This window comes from Pezoporus wallicus, unplaced genomic scaffold, assembly GCF_028554395.1.
Source record: "Pezoporus wallicus isolate ANWC-B61680 ecotype Strahan unplaced genomic scaffold, APGP_CSIRO_Pwel_v1 contig_8232, whole genome shotgun sequence".
In the NCBI taxonomy this organism is placed as follows: Eukaryota; Metazoa; Chordata; class Aves; order Psittaciformes; family Psittacidae; genus Pezoporus; species Pezoporus wallicus.
The window spans coordinates 1,553,345-1,566,939 of NW_026637105.1; the positions used below are offsets into that span (position 1 = coordinate 1,553,345).

The 13,595-nt window shown below is 49.8% G+C and overlaps 1 protein-coding gene across 1 annotated transcript in view; it reads right to left on the reverse strand.

The window, feature by feature from the left end:
• Positions 1 to 13,595, reverse strand: part of GRIK3 (glutamate ionotropic receptor kainate type subunit 3) — a 101,194-nt gene that overhangs the window by 38,821 nt on the left and 48,778 nt on the right. The window contains exons 2-5 of the mRNA XM_057403513.1: positions 6,301 to 6,477; positions 4,880 to 5,137; positions 3,380 to 3,561; positions 375 to 428 (exon numbers count right to left, since the gene is read on the reverse strand). Of these exons, the coding sequence (XP_057259496.1) occupies positions 375 to 428; positions 3,380 to 3,561; positions 4,880 to 5,137; positions 6,301 to 6,477 (671 nt within the window). The remainder of the gene's footprint in view (positions 1 to 374; positions 429 to 3,379; positions 3,562 to 4,879; positions 5,138 to 6,300; positions 6,478 to 13,595) is intronic.

The following is a 13,595-nucleotide window of genomic DNA, read 5'->3' on the forward strand; positions in this document are numbered from 1 at the left end:
GCTGCTCCTGGCTCTTAAGGGAGACCCAGATGAGCCCACAGAAACATCTACCCGGTTCTTACCAAACTCAGCCCCATCACAGCCTGTCTGCGCCATCAGAATGACTGGGAGGGGAAATAAACCCAGAGCCTGCCTCTCTGCAGAGCTGGAGCAGCTCCGAAGGAGGGAGCCAGTCCAAAAGCAGGGAAAGGAAGGACTGACATCTCTCAGAATGAGGAGCCTTCCCCTTGCCTATCCCATCCCACCGCTTTAGTGTCCTACACCTATGAAGGAGGCCCAGGACAGGACATCCAGCCTGCTCCTGCTGCTCCAACTGCCTCCATCCAGCTCAGCAGCCAAGTATAAAAGGTGTTTGCATGGATTAGGTACTTTACCAGAGTGGTGAAGATGAAGTGGTAGTATTCTGTCATCATTCCCATCGCCATGGCCTTGAGGAGAGTAGGGAAAGGAGGTTAGTAAGAGTGGATACAAGAGTACAACAACAATCACGCAACACAAACCTCTACAGAGCTGAGCTGGTTAACGTGACAGGAGCAGACCCAGAAACACAGTAAATGTCTTTAAATGGCTTTTGTAGTCCTCACACGTGTATTTCTGGTGCTTGGCATCCCCTCTCCTTCCGTGTCCCTTCACGCAGTAGAGCTCCGTTTGTGCATCCCTCCCTCTCGGCCAGCCCAAGCTGTAGATGTGCCAGTCCCAGCACGAAGGATGGCTGCTGCAGATTGCTGGGATGTGCATAGCTGAGCACTGGGGGGGACAGCCTGGTCCATGAGGGTTGTCACAGAACCATGAAGGGCTGCAGGGACCTGGCTGGGTGACTTTGACCAAGCCCCACGCAACAGGAGGGGAACCTTGAAGTTCACCTTGGAGGCAGTGGCTGGCTACAGGACAGAGATTGCCGTGGTTTGGGGCTGTGATGGTGGCTCTGAACATGGTTTCTGGACAAAGCACATGCAAGAGCACTTTAAGGTCTCCTCTATAGGAAAGTGGCTCCGAGCCGCTCCAGGAAACGTTTGATTCCCTGGGATTATGCTAAAATTACTGGAGCAGAATTCAGCTCCGAGGAGGGAAGTGGCAGTTTGAAAAGAAGTGAGATGTCAAAAAACAAGGGAAAAGGGAAGGATTTAATTTGCAAGCCTAAATATTGTAACTCCAGAGTGGGATTTAACCCTGCATTTCATGCCTGGAAATACCTTTTACAGAGCGTAGCAGCTGTGCCTGCAGCCATCCTGTCCCCCCCCGCCCCATGCCTGGTGGGGATCTGTGGGGCCATGGTGTAGCCCCTTCCTGACCTGCAGAGAGCTGGGGCAGGGACCAGTACATGCGGCATCAGTTGGATGATGTGAAACCAATGGAGAGGAAATGATGCAATTCCAGTGGTAGATGAAGAGTCCAGACCTGCTGCAAGAAGCAGGCTCTGGCTTCCCAGTGCTGACAGCCTGTGTGCAGGATACATCTGGGTTTGTGGGGAAATGAATAAGTGATAAAGCTGGTGGATAAACTACAGGCAATCTCTGGGCTGAGAATGGGAGCTCCATTAAAGTGAAGACGGGCACATCTGTGCACTGCAGAATGCAGCAACTGTTCAGAGACAGCTGCCAAAGAGAACAGAGAATCCGAGAAGCCAAAGAACAGATGTAAAGCATTAACAAGTGACCAAAACTGGGCAAGGCCAGAGAAGCTGGGGTGGGATGGGGAGGTCTCAGAGCAGGCCTAGCGCTGTGATAGGGTTTTACAATGATTTGTTTGTCCAAGAGGGTAGAACACTGAATGGTTTGATGTCTCAGTCATGCCAAGGAGCCCAGACTGGAGCAGTGTGTGGCAATGTCATCTGTACGTCTTTGTGCCAGCTCTTGTGCTGTTGTTATTCATGGATTACTAAGCCATGGGGGCTTTTTACTACTCCAGTTTCAAAATCCTGCCCAGTTACCAGTGAAGTGCTGGGGGAAGATGGGCTTTAAATCACCTCAAATGGCCTGGGAGCAAGATGTGCCCTGGCACGATGGTGCGTGCTCAGTCAGAGCTACCCTAGTGAAGGCAGGCTGTAGTTGCCCGAGCCTTTCTGTCCCCTAAAGCTGTTTCACAAGCAAAGGTGGCACCTCTAGACATGCATTTCTTCATTATGGGAGAAAAGCTGGGGACAGATGAGGTTTCTGAGCTTCCTGATTCTTCCACACGTGTGAGTGCCAACAGTGGGAGAGACCCAAGACCCTGCTCAGAGCCACCCAGTTGCCACACACCGGAGTAAGTGTGCAGGGGCCACTCAGGGCATGCTTTGGGCTTGTGCAGCTTCCTGAGCTCTGGGAACGTTTGCACTTTCTCCCCTAGTAAAGATGCTTGATGTAATAATGCTAAGCTGAAATCCATGGCTTTGGGCCCTATGAAACCCCACCACACACACAAAATCAGCCAGAAGGACTTCGAAAGGCTTCTTCCCCATCAGTCCCCCCTCTCCTCCATCTTCCTCAGGCTGCACTCGCAGCGATGAGCAGAGCAGATGGCACAATAAACTATAATAAACTGCATAATAAGTGAACAGCATCAAACACAGGCAGCATGTTAAAATAATAGGCAGGAGACAATGAGTCCCTTATATTGCTTGCTTTAATAATCCCTCCCAGGCTTTCTGATTTCTTTGAGCACTTCCCTTCATTCTGCATCAAGAAGGCTGCAGAAGAAGTCTCTTTCCATGTGCTTGCTTTCTCAGCCCTTCAGGGGATTTAGTTAATCTATGTGGTAGTGTCTTGCTGGGCTGATAGGAGCAACACTTCTTTCAGTGACTGGTTTTTAGCATCCTTTGTGAGAGCGTTTTCCTCTGCCTCAATATTGACCCTGAAACCTAAAGGCACTTGGAAATGAGGAGCAGGGGGGAGCAGCAAAGTGCTTGGCCCATGGAAAACATCAGTGGAGGAACGTGGGGAGAATGGAGAGAGACCAAATGAATGGAAAATCACTGACATCTGGCTTAAAGTCCAAGAATTGCACATGGTGCTCGTGAAGGGACTGAGGATGCTGTTCCTGCCTGGCTGCTTGCAGCGAGGCGCAGGACTGGGAAGGAGGGATGGAAACCGGATTCATGCCCTGCTCCTCTGCATGAACGCACCAACCTGGGACATGAGCAGCATGGAAGGGAAAGAGGGTATTTAAAATTGCAAACATTAAAAGCTCGCACAGGGCTAAACGAAGAGTGGCAGAAGCAGCCGGTAGCCATCCAGTAGCATCCTTGAAGCATGTCCGTGTTGTAGCCTTCAGTGTGGCTGAGGATGCGGGCAGAGGGGAAGCTGCACCTCTATCAGTGGGGCTCTCCCTGCATCACAACCACCCTTAGCACGGGCCTCTCAGTGCCACTTCTGCCTCTCCCCCTCTGCCCCCCACTCACCTGCTTGAGGATCTGAGCTGCCATCAGGTGGCTGCAGTCGAAGATGATGCGGAATTCCCGGCCCCGCTTCATCTCCTTCAGGAGCGGCCGCGCATCGTCCGTGTCCAGCGGGAGCTGGCGGATCTTGAGCCGGATGTTGTACCTCGATGGGGCCATGATGAGCTCCTGCAGCCGGATAAGGCCTTCGAGCGTTGCACAGAGACAAACCCACAGTGTTACAGGAGAGGCTGCCCGTGCCCTGCAGGCTGGCTATCCCAGCACGTTATTCCTTCCTATAGTACTGTATGGAACGTGATCAAGACTTTCCTCCCTCCCTCAAACAGCCATTGTAAAAGGAGTATCCAAGACAAATTGTCATGGATCAGCCATTAAACCCCCTGATATTCCCAGAGCAGCTGTCCTAAGGCAGAATGGCTTTTATTGGTGTTTCTCCCTGCATCCAGCTATGGTAGAGCTGAAGACTTTGCATGAAGCAGGAAGAGGAGAACGACAGATTGGTCCTAACCTTTGGCATCTCTGGGTTCATGGCATATTTTCTTAAGCAAATGTGCCTTTGAGGAAGGACTGATGATGATAATCAGCTATAAAACAAGTTAAAATCTGCAGTATTTACTGGGCATAAGAGCAAAAGAGGAAAAATAACATGTGCTTAGTTTACGAATATCAGAGTTCATCACTTGTAACTTCCTTACTACCATTAGAAATCATTGCTTTCTTATGCAGAGGGTACAAAGTGATGCTGGATGCAGCTGAGCAGGAATTATTGGTATCTAATGTTGCACGAAGAAATTAAGCAGATGCCTATTGCGAGGAGGAAAAGAGAAGCATGTTCCTCTGCATAATAGAAGAGATACTTAAGAATATGCCACGAAGGGAACATACTGTGACCCACATTCGCAAAACAGGAATGTCAAACTGTGTTCTCATCAGCCCTCCCCTAAAGAAACCATTTGGTTTAGTGGAATTAGGTTGGACAGGCTATCCAATGTGTCTTTTGTCTGGGTTTTTTTTTTCTCTGCAGTGCTGTGCAGCCCTTTGCTTTGTTTAACCATCAGCAGCTCGCTTTATGTGCAAAACTTTGTCAGCTCTGCTTTATGGAATGAGCCAGGAAACAAAGCGACTTCCCTGAACTGCTTTTGCTTCTAGGTGGGAAACTGCACCCTCAGTGGGAGCCACAGACCAGGCTCTTTGCTTCTATAGATGGGCACCGTGGTGGCAAACAGAGCCGAGCTGAGCCAGATCACCCAAGAGGACAGTTAATCCTCCCCTTTGTCAGCGGGGGTGTGCTGGGGGTTACCCACATCCTAAGATCTTTGTGAATGGAAAGCTTCAGAAAGGATCCCAGAGCCTTCTGCAACACTCGATGGAGTGCTTGGGAGCCAGCACGTCCCCATGCGCCCGTCGCTGCGCGTCATTTTGCTCCTAGAAGGTTTCATTCCAAACGTTCCTAAATGAGACCCACAACAACAAACGCCCTGGATTGCTCCTTCCTTCACCTACCTGTGCTGTCATCATAAACCACAGTGGCTGACCTCCATTTCAAATACTGCACGAGGTCCAGAATGGCATGGCTAAGGGAAGCATAGTCCGGATAAAGGTTGACATAGAAAGTGTCCTTGTTATCCAAAGGGTGATGCTTCCATCGAAGCTGTATGTGGGGGACTTCCAGGGCATTGCAGATAGACTGAACGGCATTGGTACAGGAGCCTTGGGAAGGTCCAAATATTGCTACGACCCCCAGAGCAAGCTGGTCACAGGCTGGAAAAGGAAGGGGAGATGCTGTCAGGAAAGCACGAGGGACCTCTGCAGGAGGGGTGAGCATCAGAGCATCCGTGGGGGCACAGAAAGCTTCTCCTGGCCTGGCCCCTGGAGCAGTGGGCAGACAGACAAGCTTCTGGGCACTAACAGCAGCACTGACGTTAGGTACTTACAGCAGTGACCAGAGGCAGAGAGGGGGAGAGGAGGAATTGAGGCAGTGGGGTCTGGACTTGTGGTTAGAAGCACAGAGGAGGGGATAACAGCTCTGCTGTGTTAGAAACGGCTGAGCCTCCGGAGGGGTCAAGGAAACACCCAGAGATGAGCAGATTCCTTCTAACAAATGTGCTTTCCCATTGATTTCATTTTTTCCTACTAAATAATGTTTTTCATAGACTGAGATGAGCTCTTAGGCAGAAGTTCTTCCCTGTGAGGGTGCTGAGGCGCTGGCACAGGGTGCCCAGAGAAGCTGTGGCTGCCCCATCCCTGGCAGTGTTCGAGGCCAGGTTGGACACAGGGCTTGGAGCAAGCTGCTCCAGTGGAAGGGGTCCCTGCCCATGGCAGGGGTTGGAGCTGGAGGAGCTTTAAGGGCCCTTCCAACCCAAACCAGGCTGGGGTTCTATGAATCCTAAAAAGGGCCAAGACAGGGTCAGTGAACTCCAACATTCCCTCTCCCCTGTGATGCCCCTCTTGCAACCAGGAGCTCTGGCAGCAGGTTCTGTTTCTCCCCAAACAGAAGCACACTCAGCCTTCAGGTCATCAGCCCCACAGCCTTTGCTGTGTAGTCCCACTTCTTCCCTCCCCTTCAATAATTTGAGTGGGCTGCTCTTACCTGAGCATAAAACATGGCTTTCAGGAAGAGAACAGAATATCTAGGCTGTGGATGTTAAAACTGCCGGGGATACAGGAACAAATAAAGGCATCGCCTACAGCCCTTCGCTCAGGATTAGAAGCAAACACTGAATGGAGGTGTGCAGAGGGAAAAAGAGAATAGTTGTTCCCCTTATATTAAATTGCCCCTGGAAGGTCAGCTCCTGGAGGACTCCTGATCCAGAGCACCGAGTAGAGCAGGACAAAATGAGCTGCTGGGTCTCAGGTGAAGCTGTGCCTGGTTTTCTGCTCAACTAATGGCCACAAGGCTGCTGAGGAGCATGCTGTGCTCTTACCTTTCTTGGTTGCTTCAAAGCTGTCGTGGAAGTGTATCCTCTGAATGTCATAGGTCAGTGTTGTGTTAGGCAACAGAGTTCTGTTCCTGTTAATGATATTGGCAGAAAATCTGAAGGCTTGTTCCTCAGCACTCATAACCTGGGTATTGGGGCCATCGGCGTACTCGAAGATTCCTCCTGCAAGACAAGGCAAACCCAACTTTCAGCCACATAAAGTGCGATTCATAACACTGCATAGCAAGGGCAAGAAAACTCTTGGAGAGAGCTGCGACATTTGCAGGCTGAGCAAGGTTTTGCTCCAGGACGTTTCCTGGATTGAAATGAAGACATGCAAACATTTGGGGTTTGTTACATGCTGGTCCATGGATGCATTCCGAGTACCAGCTTCATAGGGCAACAAGGGACAGATTTAAAGGCTTAGAAAATTCTTATAAGACAGACGGGGGGCTTCCCATTAAACTTTAGGACCAGGCCTTGGGAAGTGTGGACAGGCTTCTTGCTCAGCTGCAGGGATGCTCCAGGTTTGTGCTCTGTGGTGTTACAGTGGTACAGAGCTGGCGCTGCCCTGCCCTGCCCAAGTCCTCATGCAGGAGGCAGTGCAACACGGCTCCTTGCTATTTTTAGTGCCATTTTTAGTGCCCTTCGCATGTTTTATTGTTCCTCATGTTTAGTTATCCCACGTCTTAATTCAGGCCAGCAGAGACTTTGGAATTTGCCTCCCCTAAAGCTTATCTGCTCAATAATGCACAACTTGAACGCATGCTTTCCCGTGTTCAGGAGCTGTTAATGCCATTACACCTCCCCAAGGACAAGGAGCTCATGTCACAGCATCACTGGGTTTCTTGGCTCTGTGTCTGGGAGTCTTGTCCTCAGCTCCCCACTGAGAACCACTGATTGCAATGACTCCGTGCAGGCATAAGTTATGCAATTGCATGTCCTTGTCCTCGAGATGCAGGCACCATCCCGTGCCCCTTCCAGAACCACGGAATGACACACAAACCTTGCTCTATCTTATTAAAAAGTAAACTAAAATAATTAACGGATGAGCGAGATAAGCAAGTGCAATTGGTAACAGATGGTCTCTGGCTTCATTAGCAGAAGGAAAATCTTCCTATTCAATTTAAGGTAGTCCTAAGATGTTTTGTTACAGACAGCAGATGTCTGCTCGGTTCTCCCAGCAACTGCATAGATCTTCCTGTAGGAGCCAGAAGGTGTTATCTGTAGTTTTGGTGACACTTTGGTGTCAGCCAGGAGTGCCAATTTGGCAAGAGCCAAGCCATGCTCTGTGCATCCCCCTGGGGACCCGACCAAGCCATGGGCTGAGCAAACCACATTAGCAATGCCTTGAGGTTTCCCCAGCCAGGCTGCTAAGGAAGCTGCAGAGGCCTCTGACTTTTCTGCAAGTCACTTCCTTCCTTTTCCTCTGCACACTTTGTGTCCCCATTGTGAAGTGATCGTGGTGGTTAATTTACGTTCATAAGCACCCAAAACGTTTGAGCTGTTCACTGCATGTGCCTGGTAGGAAAAAACACGGATCTCAGTGCTAGCTTTGGTAACGGGGAAGAATAAAAACAACGAGGCTGAATGCTCAACCTGAGGACAGGTTTCATTCCCATGCAATCCTCAGCAAATCACTTCTGACCAGGTTTTCAATCTAGAATGCCTGGCAGTGCAGGCAGCAGCCAAGCAGGATGGTCCAAGTGCCTCATTGTCACTGAATTATTCATCCATATATCCAAGTTTGCACATACTGGTAGCTCAGTCTAAGTTTCTTAGGGCAGAGAAAATTCATACACAGTATTATAGCAGAAACAATAAACAGAACTAAAGTGAGCATGAGATTCATCCCCATCTTTCTGGTCAAAGCTTCACCATCCAGAACATTTTAACAAGGGATATTTTGTTTTCTAGCATCATCCTGAAGTGATAACGGGGTTCATAGCACATTGATTATCAACTAGATGACATTAGGCTTTCTCCTAGCCAGAGCTTTCAGGCTTGCTTTGGGGCATGTCTTATTATGATAGAATACAGGACTGGGTATGTGGATTATTGGTGTTTGATCCCAAATAAATTCCCACTGCAGACATCCAACTGGATATAATGGGCTTTTGGACAGAAAAGAATTTTCTGTGCAGCCACCCAATACCTTGAATTTAGTGGCAGGCAATGAGAAAGCAGACAGGCAGAAGTAATGTCTCTCTGGTTCTATGGCTGGGTGCTGGGTACGTGGGGACAGTCCACTGCAGTTGCCAGTGGTGCTGAGGATTGCTCCTGAGGGCAGATCTGCACAGCCCCATCCCTTCGGCAGCCGCTCCCTGCTCCTGGTTATCCCACTCTGCCATCCCTCTGGCTTGCGTGCCTCTCCTTCTGAGATGTTCATTCCCATCATTATTTAAAGAGCCTAATAACCAGCTTGGAACAGCTGATTAATGCATAATCTTCATCATGATTACATAGCAGAACTGGCATTAATTTGAAAAGCCACCTAATTATGAAAATAATTGGTGCAGCTTTTCCATTGGAGCAAGATGGAGAGCATCAGCTTGCGCCATTGGGAGGCTGAGGGATGTGACATGGGCTGGCTGATGGCCGGGCCGGGGGGACCCTGTGCGTCCCCTGCAACCCCCAGCTGGGAGGGTGAAGCGATGCAATGGGACACATAGGGTTGGTTGGCTCTCCCTGTGCTCCCCAGGAGAGTGATTGCCTGTGGGTCCTGTGACAGGAGCCTCACTGTGACTTTATGCTTAGAAAAGCAGAGAAAGCCAATGGGCGATAAAAAGTCAACAACACTTTCCTCTTTTATATACTACCTATAAACAAGTTTAGGGGGATCTAATAAAACCAAAGGTCCTTTAGTGTTGCTCTGCCTCTGAACCATTTCTGCCTCTACCCTATTCTTGCAGTTATTTGGGATCTCTTGGAGATGAACGGCTGCTGCTCACCGGAGCCGGTGCTAAGGACCTTCTCCCAGTATTGCCCCATCTGTTCAGGTCCCAGCTTCCCTTTCCTTCTCTCCTTACCTCCCACAGCTTTGCAGATAGGCAGAACATGGCTGTGTGAGCTCTGTCACACTTTGTCACATCCTCCTGAGGTTCAGGAGAGCATTTGCTGCCTGATTTATCCAGGAAAGGACTGAGCTGTTTCCTTGACCGGTCAATACATCCCACAGACTCCCCACTGCGACACCACACCTCCAACACACACTGGGGTTTACCAGCTTCAGGTTGAGTTTGTTTGCATGTGTTTTACCCTGAAAACCTTCTTTTTAGGCCAGGTTTGTATGGCTTTAGTGCAATGGGGTCCAGGTCAGGGAGTCAGCTTGTAGGAGATGCCTCAGCACAAACTGTCAGTATCTCCTCAAGGCAGGATGGGCTTGGATGTTATCATTTGTTATCCCTTATTGTAAGTACTTTTGGTGGAGTTGCCTGTTATTACATCTGACTCCTTGGATTTTAAATACAAATCATCAGGCAGGTTAAATAATGATTCATTTTTCTTTCCCTTTAGAGCAGGCTAATGGCTCTCCAGGGAATACCAGTCAGCCTATGGGAAAACACACTAAGTAGAATCAGCTTCATACCTTCATATTTTATGCTGTTTTATTTGATGACCACTGACGTTACTGCTGAGGTGGGGAGGTTTAAACATTCCAAATGAGAATCCAAAGCAAGCACCTGAAACTCTCTATTATATCTAGACCCAAACTATGATTCTCTGACCATTAGCCTCGCTGTTCAGGGTAGAACCTGGATCCCACAAAACACCCCAAATCCCCCTGATGGCAATCAGAACATGGCCAGGTTTGTCTGCATCAAAGCTGTGCTACGCTCCTCCCGTCTTCGGGTGGTAACGCTGGAAAACCCTTGGAATGAATCCAGCAGGGAGGCTGGTCAATGGGACAGGAACCCTTTCCCAGAGCTGCGGCTGATCCCGAGCGGCGGCTGCGCAGGATGGATGCAGTCTGAGTATTTGTAGCGTTGTGAAAAGCTAAGTCAAGAAAGCCCAAGTATTTTAGGTTTTCCCTTTCTCCCCAGCTCCTCTTTTTAACAAAACAAACAGCTTCATTCTCAGAAAGAAAATTCCAAGAGCCCTCAGCGCCTGGTGTGATCTCTTATCTTTTACTCCTCCTAAAATCACCGAGTTACTTAGCTTTGAAGAGCAACCATTTCTGATAACACTTTCCTCTCCCCCGCTGACAGTGTTGTTAACACATTTAGACAGCTTTCTGACAGTCTCTTTCCGTGAGACACCCTGGGAGAAATACCTGGTTTGAAATAGCTCTTGCTGAGGATGGAGCAAGCCTGAGCTCCTCCAGGGATGCGAGAGCTCCTGCCTCTGTCTCACGGACCGGTCCTGCCCAGAGACCTGTGGTTTATGTGCTTTTCACTCCGAGGTTACAGCGTGAGAATGCAGAAGAATAGATTCCTTCTTGTTGAGCAGCACGGCTGGCTGGGACATGTAATTTGTCCTGGTTTGGGGACAGTATTAGCAAGCAGGGCAGTCAGGACCAGTACACATGACCTAGTGTTTAGATCCTACAGGATGGCCCTCAGCAGGTCCCCAAGGAGAGCCCTTCCCCACAAGATGTGCTTCCCCAAAGGGAAAGCTTTGAGAATTGATGCTTCTGCTCATCTGACCAGTCCAGTGGAGAGAATGTCCCTGCCATGGTCCAGGGCCTCCACGTTTATACCAGTAAAGAGAAATGAGATAACACTGATGGGATGTTAAAGAAAGTTCCCTGGGATGGAGCTAAAAGCCCCACAGACTGCCCGTCAGCGTGGGACTGCTCCAGACTCAGGTGCACTAACACGGATGCAGTGAAAGCAGCAGAACCCAGGAGACAATAAATACCATTTAAAAAGCAAGAGGTGAAGCAATGACGGGTTTGACCACAAGAAACTTCTCCGTTCGCTTTCCCCCAAGGAGCTGCTACTACAAACTGCTGCACAAGTGAGGGCAGCTGGAGCTGGAGCCGGAGCCGGTCCCTGGTTCAGCCAGAGCCCCTGTGTCTGATGGGGATGGGGTTGGTGTTCTCCAAACAGGAACAAAGTCATTTGAGTGGGGAGGCAGTGACAAGGGATGCTGTGGGACCCCTCCATTGCCTCAAGAGCCCTTTTGACTGCCTGGGGAACCCTTGTACCCCAAGATGCCCTGATCCCATTGGACTGTCTGTGTCAGGCCACAGCCTGGGATGTGCTCCCTGAGCAGACCATGGTGAGGCTCAGAGCTAAGGCAGCAAACAGGACTTGCATATTTTCTGAAGCAAACCTTCTGGGAAGGCGGTGGAAATCATCCCCTCGCTCTGTCAATGGGCTTCTGATTTTGACAGCACAAAGATCCAAGTTCCTGTCCCCTTAAACTGCTGCTGATCATGCATCAGCCCTGTCACTTCGGTGTGGCACTGCTTAATGTGATGCAGCACAACCACAGATCCAAAGCAATTTCAGGCTTCATAAACATGCATCACGCAAGAGAGAGCCTGTGCAAGGGCTCTGCTGCTGCTCGCAGGCTCAGGCTGTCCCCTGCCTGCGGAGCCTGCTCGCTCTGAATGATGATGGCTAAAACCCAGGAGCAGGATCCAGCTTGGAACGCAGGAGGAGGATTAACCTCGGAGCCGGCGTGTTCGCGCCGCTTACGCTCACAGCCTGCCTGGAGACGTTGCACCTCTCTTTTATAGGAATGAGAAAGGAATGTGGCCTGTCCCCATGCAGACAGCTGTTACTCCCATGGCAGTTTCTCTTTCTCAGGGTATTCCCAGTTGTGTTTTCTGAGGGCCGCAGGTTCCCTCTGCCTCCACAGACTTAGGAAGCCCATGATGGTGACAAGGGATGTAGGGACAGGCCAAGGGGAATGGCTTTAACCTGCCCGAGGGGAGACTGAGATGAGCTCTTAGGCAGAAGCTCTTCCCTGTGAGGGTGCTGAGGCGCTGGCACAGGGTGCCCAGAGAAGCTGTGGCTGCCCCATCCCTGGCAGGTTGGACACGGGCTTGGAGCAAGCTGCTCCAGTGGAAGGGGTCTGGAGCTGGATGCGGTTAAAGTCCCCCAAACCCCATCAAATTGAACACAAAACCTCAGATTTTGAACCCTAACAACAGCCCCCAGGCACAGAGCCACCCCCGTGACACTTAGCACAGGGAACAATCCTGCTTTCAGCTGCTCCGGAGACATCCATGGGGCTCCACAGCAGCTAACAGGAGCAGCCGATGGACCGGAATTCCACCACATTTTGCAGCCTAATGAAGGGCCAGGTCCTCTCTGAGTAATGCCAAGAAAATGAATTCAACCAGAAAATCAGATATGCCAAATGTGTGTGTCCCATAGGGAGGGATTTTCCTGCCTGCCAGGACAGAAAGCCCGGCACAGCAGGCTGACCCATTCCCAGGAGACAGCATCTCCTTCTTCCCATTTTGATACTGAAGAGGCAAAATCCTCTTTCACTTGCACTGTATTAGGTATTTTATGTCACAGGGGGTGACATTCTTCTCTTATGTGTAAGCTGCTTAAGAGATGAGCAGTCAAGTGGCAAAGAAATACATTATTAATGCTTCTGGTTAAATTAACTGATTAAAAACACTGTAGGTAAAATGTGTGTGTCAGCACTTTACTCACACTAAAGGAGAAATTTATAGAATCATGGAATGGTTTGGAAGAGCCTTAAAGCTCATCCAGTTCCAACCCCTGCCACAGGCAGGGACACCTTCCACTGGAGCAGCTTGCTCCAAGCCCCATCCAACCTGGCCTTGAACACTGCCAGGGATGGAGTGAATGGAATATGGCAGCTTGATTCTCAGTGCTAAATGGGTAGGGATGGTGCGGAAAGGTGCGTGCCCTTTGGTGGAGACCATGGACCACATGGGGCTGGGGTGATGAGCAGAGCCGTTTCCCCCCTTGGCGCATGTCGAGGCACAGGCTGGGCACACGCAGCACCGGGTGGCAGCTACTAGAAGCAAACTTCTCCTCCTTTACAAGTCCTTCCCCCTTGGCCTAATTGGCACCGTTTCCTCTGGCATTTCTTTGAACAAGCTCTTCTGCTGTTGCACGTTTTACATCTGAGAAAGAGCATTTACCCCAGCAGCATCGCGTAACCCCGACCAAGGGAGCGGATCAAAGCGTTAATCTGAGATCAAAGGCCTTCAGCAGTGCTACAGCAGGAAGAAATTAAGTTAGCAACAGATTCCTTAATGATATTTAAATTTTTCATTTGCATAATACATGATTAAAATGAAATGGGCTTTTTATTTATTTTTTTTTTTAAGCAGGCTCAATTAAAAAAGAAAGACAAGCCACATCAGC